Below are 11,990 nucleotides of genomic sequence, written 5' to 3' on the forward strand. Positions count from 1 at the left end.
TGGATGGGTAGAGATTAGAGCAGGGAAACTGTTTAAGAGGCTTTGCAGTAATCTAGGTGAAGGGTGTGAAGGATGTAAGTTCCTGAGGGCAAGCAGAACTGGTGTAGTAAGAAGAGGGCTAGCTATTCAGGGGATGTGGAAGAAGAGGTAACCACAGGCTCTGTTGATGTAGTGCATATCATTTCTCTTGGCTCCTCTCACACAGCCATGCTGTTGTTGCCCCCAAGATAAAAAAATACAGGGTGAGCTACAGGTGTTTCAAGGTCATGTGAGCATCTGAGATTTGAGAACCTAAGACAGATGTCTGGCTGAGTTCTGTTGTCTTTTCTTTTGTGAGCATCATGGCAGACTCCCCATGTACCATGTAGGAAACAATTTTCTAAATGCCAAGGTGGCCAGGTCCTCCTTAGAGTGCAGCATGGCCATGCCTCAAAAACAACACTGACAGTTCCTAATTTTCCCCTTGGAACTCAGCACCTTGGAGCGGCTGATTCTTCTTCTTTGAAGTGAAGAGGACCAGGAGTGTTTGCAGAGATTTTAACTTAGCCCACCTTAACAGGAAAGCTGTAGGGAAGAAGAGAGCGCACTCACATGTGGGCAATGGCTTCTCCAGAGTGACCAGCCTGCATCTGCTTTTCAACAGATTTTGCTCCAGTACAATGCTCACATTGTATTCTCCACTGCTCTGTTATCTTTTCTCCTTCCCCACTCAAGAAAATAACATGGACCTGTAATTTGAAAGCACCCTTGTTTTGTTCATGAGTATAAGATTGCAGCCATGGGGTTAGCAAGGCCATAGGTACACACTGGGCCTCAGTAATTGGTCACTATAGGCTGGAGGAGTAGGGGAAAGGGAGATTCTCAGGAGACATTCTGTATAAAAACGTGTAGCACAGAAAATACCTCCTCCCCGCCCAGACTGTCAGCTCAAGGAACTCCTCAGGTTCAAACCTGTGCCTCGGGGCTATGGGTTTTAAATCAACCTCGCTCCTCGGAACTGAAACGCCTTTAAACTACAAATTGCTGTTTCTAGAGTACCACAAAGTGCAGTGTAGCTGCTGGTTCCCAGCTTCTATGCAGCTGTGCATCTTAGGGCAGGGCAAGCAGCCTCTGGAAGTCAAGTGTCAGCTGGGATTTCCATGAGGCAAGCCAGCACACTACAGAAACTGAAGGGTTCCGCCCACAGTACATGGCCTTCACATACTTTCTTAAAGTTCTGTGTGCATTAAGCTGTTAATGTTTCTATTTCTTCATGGTGACTGCGTTTTTTTTGTTGTTGTTTTTTTGGTTTTTGTTTTGTTTTGTTTTTCGAGACAGGGTTTCTCTGTGTAGTCCTGGATGTCCTGGAACTCACTCTGTAGACCAGGCTGGCCTCGAGCTCAGAAATCCACCTGCCTCTGCCTCCCAAGTGCTGGGATTAAAGGCGTGCGCCACCACTGCCCCGACGGTGACTGAGTATTAAATCAAATAATTTATTACTGTTCAACTGTGTTTTCAGGAAAGGGAAGTCTTCAGAATTTAAAGCACACACAGCACCAGTTCGAAGCGTGGACTTTTCAGCTGATGGCCAGTTCTTGGTTACAGCATCTGAAGACAAATCCATTAAAGTATGGAGTATGTACCGTCAGCGCTTCCTCTACTCCCTGTACCGACACACGCACTGGGTACGCTGCGCCAAGTAAGTGCAAATGGTTCTTTATCCAATAGTCCTGCTCCAGACTATATTAACGCCCCACCCGCAACCTCCAGACAAGGAGCTGACGTCATGTCCATTCATTCACTCAGCACACGTTTATGCTGTGACTGCTTTGTGCTGGGATCACTTATAAACAAAGCTGTCAGAATCCCTGTTCTCATGAAGCTTATACTCTAGAGTCTTGTGTGTGTGTGTGTGTGTGTGTGTGTGTGTGTGTGTGTGTGTGCACTCGTGCACATGTATATGAGAGCAGTAAATCTGTGCCATTTTAAATAGATCTTTAAATAGATCTTGAGTGAAATGATGGGCTAATTTGTTCGTAATGGGTATGGTATGGCCACTGCTCCCTGTGCTTGTCTGCAGTAAGAGAACCACGGGGTAGGAAATGTGTGAAGCTTGGTGAGGTGAGGCATGTGAACAGGGTTAAAGTTGCAGACACGGAGAGCATAGACAAAGCATCTGTAGTTGAGAGATGAGCACCATCCTGAGAGCATAGAGAAGGCATCTGTAGTTGAGAGATGAGCACCATCCTGGAACAATGGGAAGGGAACCCCCAGGGCACAGCTCCACCACTGACGGCTGCAGCTTACTGTAAAAATGAAAATCATTGGAATAGAGAACCTAAGCTGAGAACTGGAGGAAGGGGCTCCAGGCTGGAAAAGAACCGCCCAGGCCCACAGCAAGGAGTGCACACTGCATCTCCAGTGTTGTCAGCATGGTACTGGTCTTTTAGGAATGAAAGAGTGAAAAGCGGAGGGCTCACGGAGGCTCTTCTGAGGTTCCAGAGTTTGCTAATGCCAAGCCACGCCAAGCCACGTGAGACAGGGTCGCTTCGGCTGTGTGCAGAGGAAGGCGTGACCTGCTTCCCCGCTTGGCAAATGAGGCTACGGAGAGTTAAAACTGAGACTCCTTTAATAGAAAGTGTCAGCAGCCCAGCTGCAGTTGTTTTTCTCCTCAGTGGTCAGCTGCCTGGAGTGTTTAATAACGTTGCACTGAGCAGGGCACAAGCAGAACTGGGAATGATTCTGCATGCCTGCTTTATTCTTTCAAGCACACAGCTACTGAGGCTATACAGCTAGCTCCAAGCTTCAATCCTCACAGCTTAGAGGGTGCCCAGGAAAAGTCCCTCTCTCCTTCCGTATTTCTGTTAGCAAAAGGCCAGAAGTGACTTAGGCCGAAGGAGAGTCCTATGCCTAGTGGTGAGAAATGGTGGGTCCCTCTTGCCAAACTTGTCAAGAGGATTACTTTGGCCAGAAGTCGACTCGCACTCATACCATATATTCTAGCAGGGAAGAGAAGAGCAGTCTCACAGAAACGGTGGCACAGGTGTGCTCACTGAGAATTGGTGGTCCCCGTGCTCCCAGCCAGGTTCTAGTGGAGAGGGACTTTGAGTCTAGCTGTCTGTGTGACCCAACAGCTCCCCATCTTCACTGCTGTTGTGGTCTCAATAGGAGGTAATCACTCAAATGGTGTTGAGTATAATCTTTGGTGATGAATCTAACCAGAATAAAAAGATAGGAGGTTATATTTTTAGTGAATTATGTTTTCTTCAAAAGAACTCAGTTACTTTTGCACTGCAGCCATCACAAGATCATTTCTTTCTCCACACCTGTATGGTTAAGAATATCCAGTCTCAGCCAGGAGGAGTGGGGCACGGCTTAATCCCAGCAGGAAGGCAGATCTGTGTGAGTTTGAGGACAGCCAAGGCTATAAAAACAAACAAAACCAAAAAACTGTCTTGAAAATCCAAACATAAATGAATAAATGAATTGAATGAGGTTGTTGCTAGTATGAAAGAAAAAGTCAAGGGCACTTATGCGTTATTGATTGTCACATATTCAGGGCATACACGGGTGCTGGTGAGAGCTGACTGAGTTCGCATGCTCTTGACCTCCATGACAAGATCCACTTACTCCGTGTGTTGAGATGGTGCTTCTGAGGGGCCATGCATAAAAGGGGAGAGTGAACTTTGTTTGTTAGGCATAGAGGATGGCACTAGTGGGGACTCCAGGATTCCCCTGGGAGAGGGAGAGAGAATAGATTTTCCGGGTGGGCTGGAACAGGGAGGAGAGGAGGGCATGAGCACAGGAGGATCAGGAGGGAAGGGGGAGGGGTGTGGGCGTGAGGGAGGGAATGTGGGAGGGACAGCTAGAACTGAGGGGCAGTGCAGTGAAACTTCCCATAAGGTGTGAATGTGATCCTAGTGAGGTCTCCAAATAGTGAGAGATGGAACCCTAACTGGCCATCTCTTGTTACAAAAGCTTCTGGTACCAGGACTGGGTTTTATCCAGTTGAGCTGTTGGCCGAAAGGGTCCTACAGAAATCCCCAAACAATCCAGTTGACCCATAACATCAGTATGATGGTTTTTATTTTATCTTATTATATTTTTTTTTGTTATACTTTGTTGTTACCTCTTAGAAGCCTGTTATTTTGTAATGAGAGACAGAAAGGGAGTGACTCTGGTTGGGGAGGGGTGAGGTGGAGCTGGAAGGAGTAGAGGGAGGGGAAAAATGCATTTAATAAAGGGAAAATAAAATTTTTTTACACAATATATTCTTAGCATGGTCTCCCCTCCCCCACCTTCCCACCTATCCAATTCCGTGCCTTATCTCTCTCTCTTCAGAAAACAGGCAAGTAAAAAGAACAAATAATAATAAAACAAAGAAAAAGCACTAGAAACACACACACATTCTCACATACCCCCAAACCTATGAAAAAACAAAGCCAGAGCCCAGAATATAGAAACAACAGACTTGTACGGTAAAAAATGTCCAAGCAAAGCAATATGAGACACACATAACACAATCTCCAAAAATACGTTTGAGTGCCAGAAACTAAATTGTTATAAACTGTGACTTAAAGGAAAATGAGACAAGGGAGGATGAGGAAGGCACTGAAGAAAAGTCAGGAGAAGAAAAAGAGCGGGACACTCTGGGCCCAGAGCTGAGGGAAGGGAAGGGCAGGAGTGAGCATAGTGTATTCACAGGTGGGAAGAGGGCAGAGGAAACCAGCAGAAAAGCACCGTGGCCTGAGGGACCCAGTGTTCTCTTGGGAGTGTTATTACCAGATGTGGTTAGAACACGGTGCTTAATTGGGACAAGGCGCTCCAGTGTTGCTCTGCCTAACTAACCCACATTGATGCTCTGCATTCAGACACAGTAATGGCACTTCTGGCCATTTTAAGAATGAGAAGCAGAAGTCATGAGCATTGCCATTGGACAGGCTCTCTCCAGCTGGGCACTGCCAGTTAGGGAAAGACTACAGGAGCCTAGGAAAATGCTGTTCCCTTTTTAAGTGGAAAATGGGACCATGGTGGAAGGCTAAGCTTCTTACTGTTTCTGGTAGCAGGGCTGAGCCTTCCCTCATCTGTGTGGGTGTGGACAGAAGTGAGCCGTGCTTGAGCCTGTCACCTTCTTAGGGTAAGGTCTGTAGTTGCTGAGAGATGCCATGGACAGAGATTTGACTTCAAAATGATGCTGATCCAGAGGTGGGCAGACAGACAGCATTCTAATCGAGTGCTCTGCTTTCTGCATACAACCATCCCTGAGAGAGGATGAGAGGGGAAAGGAGACAGTGCTGGAATACTCCTCCTTGCTTTTGTGCTTGTGTGTATGAGATGCTTCTGTGGGAGATGACACTGAACAGAAGGGTCTAGGAGAAGAGGCTCAGTTTCCAGTGAAATGCCTGTTTGCCCCATATCTAAGCCTACTGCCTTAGTTGGCCCGTTATGGGAACTTTTAAAGTCATCTTTTAAATGTTCTCTGTGCTACAGAATCTTCTGTGTATATGCACACACACACACACACATTCATAATGCACACATGCTACACACACACATACACACATATTTACATATATGCACATGCACACCCCCAATACCTCCCCACACATGCACACATACACACACATGTGCATGTACACTCGCATACATGCTCTCACACACACATATACACACATGTGCATGCACATACACACCCCAATACCTCCACACACATATGCACACATATACACACACATTCCTGTGCATGCATACTCACATACATGCTCACACACACACACACACACACCTACACCTGTTACTGTTTCTTTAAAAGGCAGATCTAACCATGTCATCTAACCTGGGTGACTCCTTACCCAGGCTCATGTTTTTCCTTCTGTGACAAACTGTCTCTCTTTGTCCCTATCACCATTCAGTTGCCTTCTCACAGCTGTGCAGGGCTCCTCCACAGCACAGCTGTGTCCTGAGTTTCTGCACCTGCTGCAAGCCTTACCCTCTGATCCTGCTCTACGGTGCTTCCTCCAACAGCCAGGGCCTGCTGATGTAACAGCGCCTCGGAGGTCTGTTAGCATAGGTCTCCTTCCCTGTTAGACTTTGAGTTACAAGTCTTCCCAGGCACTATTCTAAATTCTGTGGGTATAAGAGAAGTAGAAACAGGGAAATCTTGTGCTGGTAGGGTCTCTTCTGCCAAGGGGAGACAAATAGCAAATGCATTAACACACATATACATACACACACACACACACACACAGAGGTTGGAGAAATCATATTAACTAATATGACATTGGAGCCAAGATCCAACTGAGCAGAGGAAGCTAGTGACGTGAATACCTGGAGAGGGCATTTGAGAGGGTCCCATGCAGTACAAGAACCACGTCTCTAGGGCTAAAGAGGGCTCAGAACAATTGCCCAGAAAGGTGGTGGGATGAGTTAAGTGTGGGCAGATGCTGACTGTGCTCGCAGGTAGCTTTGGTGGCAGCATTCGAGAGTTTCTTCATGGCCAGGTTATTTCAGTGAGCCTTTAATAGAAACTCAGGACTGTCTGCCATCCGTGCACATTAACCAAGGATTTACACAGCCCCACCTGTTCCTTGACCCTTTGGCCGAGTCTTGCTCAGACCGACTATGTTTACTCACACACCCAACTGTGGCGGATTACCTTGTCTTGCTGGTACCTGTGGTTCGAGGGACCTTTAACCACAGTTGTTTTCATGCTACTTGGGTTGACTCCTGAAACTGCAGAGCCCTCCCCACCCCAAGGAATATTCCTTGATAAATAATTTGGTGAAAGTTAATGAATTTCACTTCTGGGCAGCTTCCCACGTATGTGCTCTCCAGCACGCTTACAGTCTTTTATACCCGTTTTTAAATGTCGATCATCTTATTGTAGTAAGAACAAAAAAAATGTTAAGAGGAATGTCTAGGTGGCCACCGAGTCCCAGACAGCTCAGTGTATCTTCTTTGAGAGCCTCGCCTTGACGAGATTGTCCTAAAGCAGAACTGAAAAGGTCTCTAAGGCTTAAGGTCCTTATTTCAGTCTGTGTCAAGGAGCGAGAGCTCAGCAGGAACTGAGTCATGCTTAAACATTGAGCAAGGTCTGGAACAGAAGCCAGCTGCCAAAGGGTCTAGACTTTTCTCATGCCTTCACGAGGGCCTTCTTTGCCAAGAGTCAGAAGGTTGCTTACTGAACCCCAGACTAAAGCAAGAGGGGTTCATTGGGAAAGTCTCCAGGAACAGTTTTCTCCTTCAGAGAGTGAGTCCCATGTATCCATGCCAAGGACACAGAATCTTCAGCTCTCCTAGTCGTGTAAGCCTGTCGCCAAGGTGCATGCATGCTGGCTGCTACTGCTCTTTGCCTCTTGCTCTTGCTGGGCACCTTCTTTCTGTTGAAGTAGAATCCTCCCTCAGTGATGCAGTACCATCAGCAGCTTTGAGTAGACAGGCGACACAGAGCGGTTACAAGAGTCAGCCCATTAGTAAGCATGTGACCCCAGGCATACAACTTAACCTTTCTAGGCCTCAATCTACTGCTCCATAGATGGATACAATTGAGGTAGTTCCCTCATATAGTGAGGAATCAGCAAGTGGCAACCATCAATTGCCCTTGTGTTCTATGACTTCCTCCTGGGTCTATACCCGAGTCACTTTTACGGGATACTCCAAAGCTGTTATGTATAATTTGGGCAAATGCAATTAAGGTAGTAACTATCATCTATTTAATGTCCTGGACATAAAGGTCATTTTATTTCTAAGTAGTTATACCTGCAATTTTTGCATTTTTTATTTTGTTTTGTTTCGAGACAGTTCTCACCATGTGCCCAAACTGGCCTTAAATTCATGCTTGTCCTGCCTCAGCTTGCCTGGTGCTGAGATTGTAGGGATGGATCATCATACACAGCTGAAATCTCTCCTTGCCAGCTGCAGTTCATGGTGAGTGGTCCTGTGACTAGCTGAGTGGCCTACTGAGATGTTTATTTATTTCTTTTTGTTTGTTTGTTTGTTTGTTTTGTTTGTTTGTTTTGTTGTTTTTCGAGACAGGGTTTCTCTGTATAGCCCTAGCTGTCCTGGAACTCACTCTGTAGTCCAGGCTGGCCTCAAACTCAGAAATCCACCTGCCTCTACCTCCCAAGTGCTGGGATTAAAGGTGTGCGCCACCACCGCCTGGCGATTTCTTTATAATGTTTATTTCACTTATGTCCTGCTCTCCTTTCCGCTGAATATTTCTTGTTTCCCATGTTTCTTCCCTCCTTTATTGACATTTTGGGTTTACTCTGTTATTTTTGTGCTCCTTGGTAACATCTAGAAGTTGATTATGCATCCTTAACACCATCTATTACATGTAACATTTTATCTTACAACATTTTAGACAAAATGTTAGAACTTACAAAGTATATCCCTATTGCCCATCTTTTGACAGTTTTACTTGTACACATGATAAAATCCCAGATTGTTAAGCAGCTGGCTTTCTCTGAAAGAAAATAAGAAAAAGTACTTCTACATTTTTTGCCCATATTTCCAGTTCCAGCATAATTTACTCATTTGAATAGATCCAAGTTTCTATCTGCTGTCATTTCTTGAACTTGAAAAATGTCACTTATCATGTCCCATATTGCCGTTTGCCTGGTCATAATGCCCCTCGCTTTTTATTCCACGTTTATAAAGGATGTTTATGCAGAGATAAACAATCACAGCTTTTGAAGTATTTCTTGCTTTATATGAGGAAGGAGGCTTGTGTGATTGTGGGAACGGAGAAGCCCCAGGACCAGTTGTCTGAAGGCTGAAGTCCTGAGATGATGATAACATGACTCAGTCCAAGTGCCACTAGGAAAGACGATGATGTAACTTTTGTACTGGGCCAGACGCTGGCAAACCTGTGGAAGGGGCCACTGAAATGGGTCCAGAAAGCCAACATCTAGAAAACCTGAACTTAAGCTGTCCAAAACAAGAAAGGAGTGTGTCCCCATTCTTGGGAATGGATGCTGATTCTAGTTGTCAGCTTGAGTGAACTTTATGACAAATATCCAGGCAGGTTATAACACATGCCTGTGAGTATGTATCTGAGGGCTTGTTCAGAGAGAATTAATCAAGGGAGAAGATCCATCCTGACCATGGTGGTGTTCTGTGCTCTGGGGTCTTGGGCTGAATAAAAAAGGAAAGGAATGAAGAAAGGGAGAAAGGAAAAAGCCAGCTGAGTGAAACTATGACTTTAAAAAGTAAACAGAAAATTTGAAAATATTTGTAATAGTTGCTTTACAGACCTTGTCTGCTAATTCTAACATTTGTACAATATCTTGGTAAATTTTTTTTCATTATATGTTCCTCACTTTTTTTTTCTGTATTCTTGAACATAGCTTAAAGTTTCTTCACAGAGATTATGCTATCATAGACCAGTATTTCTTAATCTTAATGCTGCGACCTTTTAATACAGTCCCCCCTGTTGTGGTGACCCCCAGCCATAACATTATTTTATTGCTACTTCATAACTCTAATTTTGACACTGTTGTGAATCATAACATAAGTATCCAATATGCAGGATATCTAATATATGACCCCATGAAAGGCTCAGTCGGACTCCCGGGGTCATGACCCACAGTTTGTGTAGGTACTGAGTACCAAGAAAGTAGACAGAAAGCTCAGTGGTGAAGAGTGGATTGCTTAGGCAGAAGACCCTACTTCAGTATGTAATACCAGTGTCGGGGTGGCTCACAAATGCTTTTACCTCCAGCTCTGGAGGATCTGATACCTCTTCTGGCCTCCACAGGCATCTGCATTCATGTGTACAAATTATATACATACACACACACATATGCACACACATACGCACACACACACACACACACACACACACACACGCACGCACACAGAACAAGGAAGAGAGGGGGACTGAGAGAGTTAAAGTCTTTGTTGCAGTGATTTTCTAGCTAGAAGTTTACCTAGAGTAAATACACTTTTGTACCAAAAAGTGTTGCTGGGTGTGGTGGCATGGCCCTGTAATCTCAGTAGGAGTCAAAGTTAGACAGACTGAAAGTTTCAGACCGTCCTATGATCCGTAGTGAGTTTGAGGTACAGGCTGTGTAGTGAGAACCTGTCTCAAAAAGCAAACAGCTAGTAGCAAAACCACCATCACATTTTTAAAATGAAAAAAAGTGATATTGAGAAATTAGAAATAACCAGCTGTTCTGAATTCCCAATTTTAAAAACTAGTTTAGCTTAGGTTTTCTATCTAGCCATTAAAATAGGAATATATTCAAATTATAGCATAAAACTATGTTCAAATGGAGGTAGCAAAATCCAAAACCCACAATAATAATTGGCCTGTGCCTTAACCAAGATAAAGAGTCCATTCTGCACAAAATGTTATCTGTGATTATGCTTGAACAGTAACATTCAGTTCCTCAAATTTTGTTTAATAGTTCTTTTTTAAAATATTTATTTTATTTTATGTGTATGAGTACACTGTAGCTGAACAGATGGCAGTGATCTATCATGTGTGTGGTTGCTGGGAATTGAACTCAGGACCTCTGCCAGCCCCAGTTGCTCTGGCATAATTCACTGTAGCTGTCTTTAGACGCACCAGAAGAGGGCATCAGATCTCATTACAGGTGGTTGTGAACTACCATGTGGTTCTGGGATCTGAACCTTCAGAAGAGCAGTCAGTGCTCTTACCCACTGAGCCATCTCGCCAGCCCTTGTTTATATTTCTTAATTTAAAATACTTATTAATGAAGTCATGATTTTAATCATATTTAGATAAGAAATACTAATGCTTGTAAAAGAATATTTTCAAGGTTTGATCATAACTTTCCAATTTCTTTCCTGATATACATTATAGAGTAACATATCATTCTTTATGGTATGTATCCACAGTAAGAAAAATAAGTGGAGGTTAAGAATAGGAGATCTCCAACATTACTGCTTTCTAGCATTAATTTTATCAGGAAAAGAATCTGCCTTTAATTTTTAGTTGTTGTTGTTCAGCATACTCATTTGAGCTTCTGAATTTCAAACTCAAATAAATATGTCTATGTGTATGTGTGATGTATGCATGTATATGTGTGTTCCTGTGTGCCTCTGTATGCCAAAGGTTGATGTCCACCGTCTTCCTCTGTTGGTGCCTACCTTCCTTTTTTGAGACAAGATCTCTCACTGAACCTGGAACTCACCAAGTCAGGGAGACTAGCTGGCCAATAAGCTTTTGTGACCCTTCTCCCTCTGTGGTAGTTAGGATGAAAATGGCCCCAGATCCCCATAAGAAGTGGCACTATTAGGAGGGGTGGCCTTGCTGGAGGAAACGTGTCTCAGTTCCTTTTGTCTGCTTGCTGCCTGTGGATCCAGATGTAGAACTCTCAGCTCCTTCTCTAGCACCATGTCTGCCTGCCTGCCTGCCACCATGCTTCCTACCATGATGATAAAGGACTAAACTCTGAACTGTAAGCCAGCCCCAATTAAGTGTTTTCCTTTATAAAAGTTACCATGGTCATAATATCTCTTCATAGCAGTAAAACCCTAACAAAGACACCATCTCCAGGATTACAGAGCAAGCAAGCACTTTACCAACAGAGCCACCTCCCTAGTCCCGATTCTTTGTGTGTGTGTGTGTGTGTGTGTGTGTGTGTGTGTGTGTGTACCCAATAAACTATTTAGATGCTTCTTGTCTTCTAAGTTGGAAGTACGTGCAGTGTATCTAGTCCCCTGGACCCCTTTACCAGACAGCACACTGTAGTCCCTCTTGTTTCCCCTGGGTCGGCAGGCTCACTGAGAGTCGCTGCTCCTGGCACTGCCCAGCACTGACATGGTATTGTGCCTTCTTTCACAAGCCAGGATGAGGTGGAAATTTGAGGTACCATTCTCGCCAAACACATAATACATCTTCAGTCTTTGTACTCTTGGAAAAAAATGTATCACTGTCATCATTTTTCTTTTGTTTTTTATATCTGACTAATTACCTTAAAGTTTTTTTCTTTTTTTTATTAGTTATTTTCATTATTTACATGTCATATTTCCCAGTTTCCCCT

General features: G+C 44.2%; 1 protein-coding gene across 2 annotated transcripts in view; it reads left to right on the top strand.

Moving 5' to 3' along the window:
• Poc1b (POC1 centriolar protein B) overlaps positions 1–11,990 on the top strand; it is a 101,856-nt gene that overhangs the window by 20,272 nt on the left and 69,594 nt on the right. For both annotated transcript variants that reach the window (XM_031350315.1, XM_031350314.1), the window contains exon 4: positions 1,499–1,678. In XM_031350315.1, the coding sequence (XP_031206175.1) occupies positions 1,499–1,678 (180 nt within the window). The remainder of the gene's footprint in view (positions 1–1,498; positions 1,679–11,990) is intronic.

This window comes from Mastomys coucha, unplaced genomic scaffold, assembly GCF_008632895.1.
Source record: "Mastomys coucha isolate ucsf_1 unplaced genomic scaffold, UCSF_Mcou_1 pScaffold4, whole genome shotgun sequence".
Classification (NCBI taxonomy): domain Eukaryota; kingdom Metazoa; phylum Chordata; class Mammalia; order Rodentia; family Muridae; genus Mastomys; species Mastomys coucha.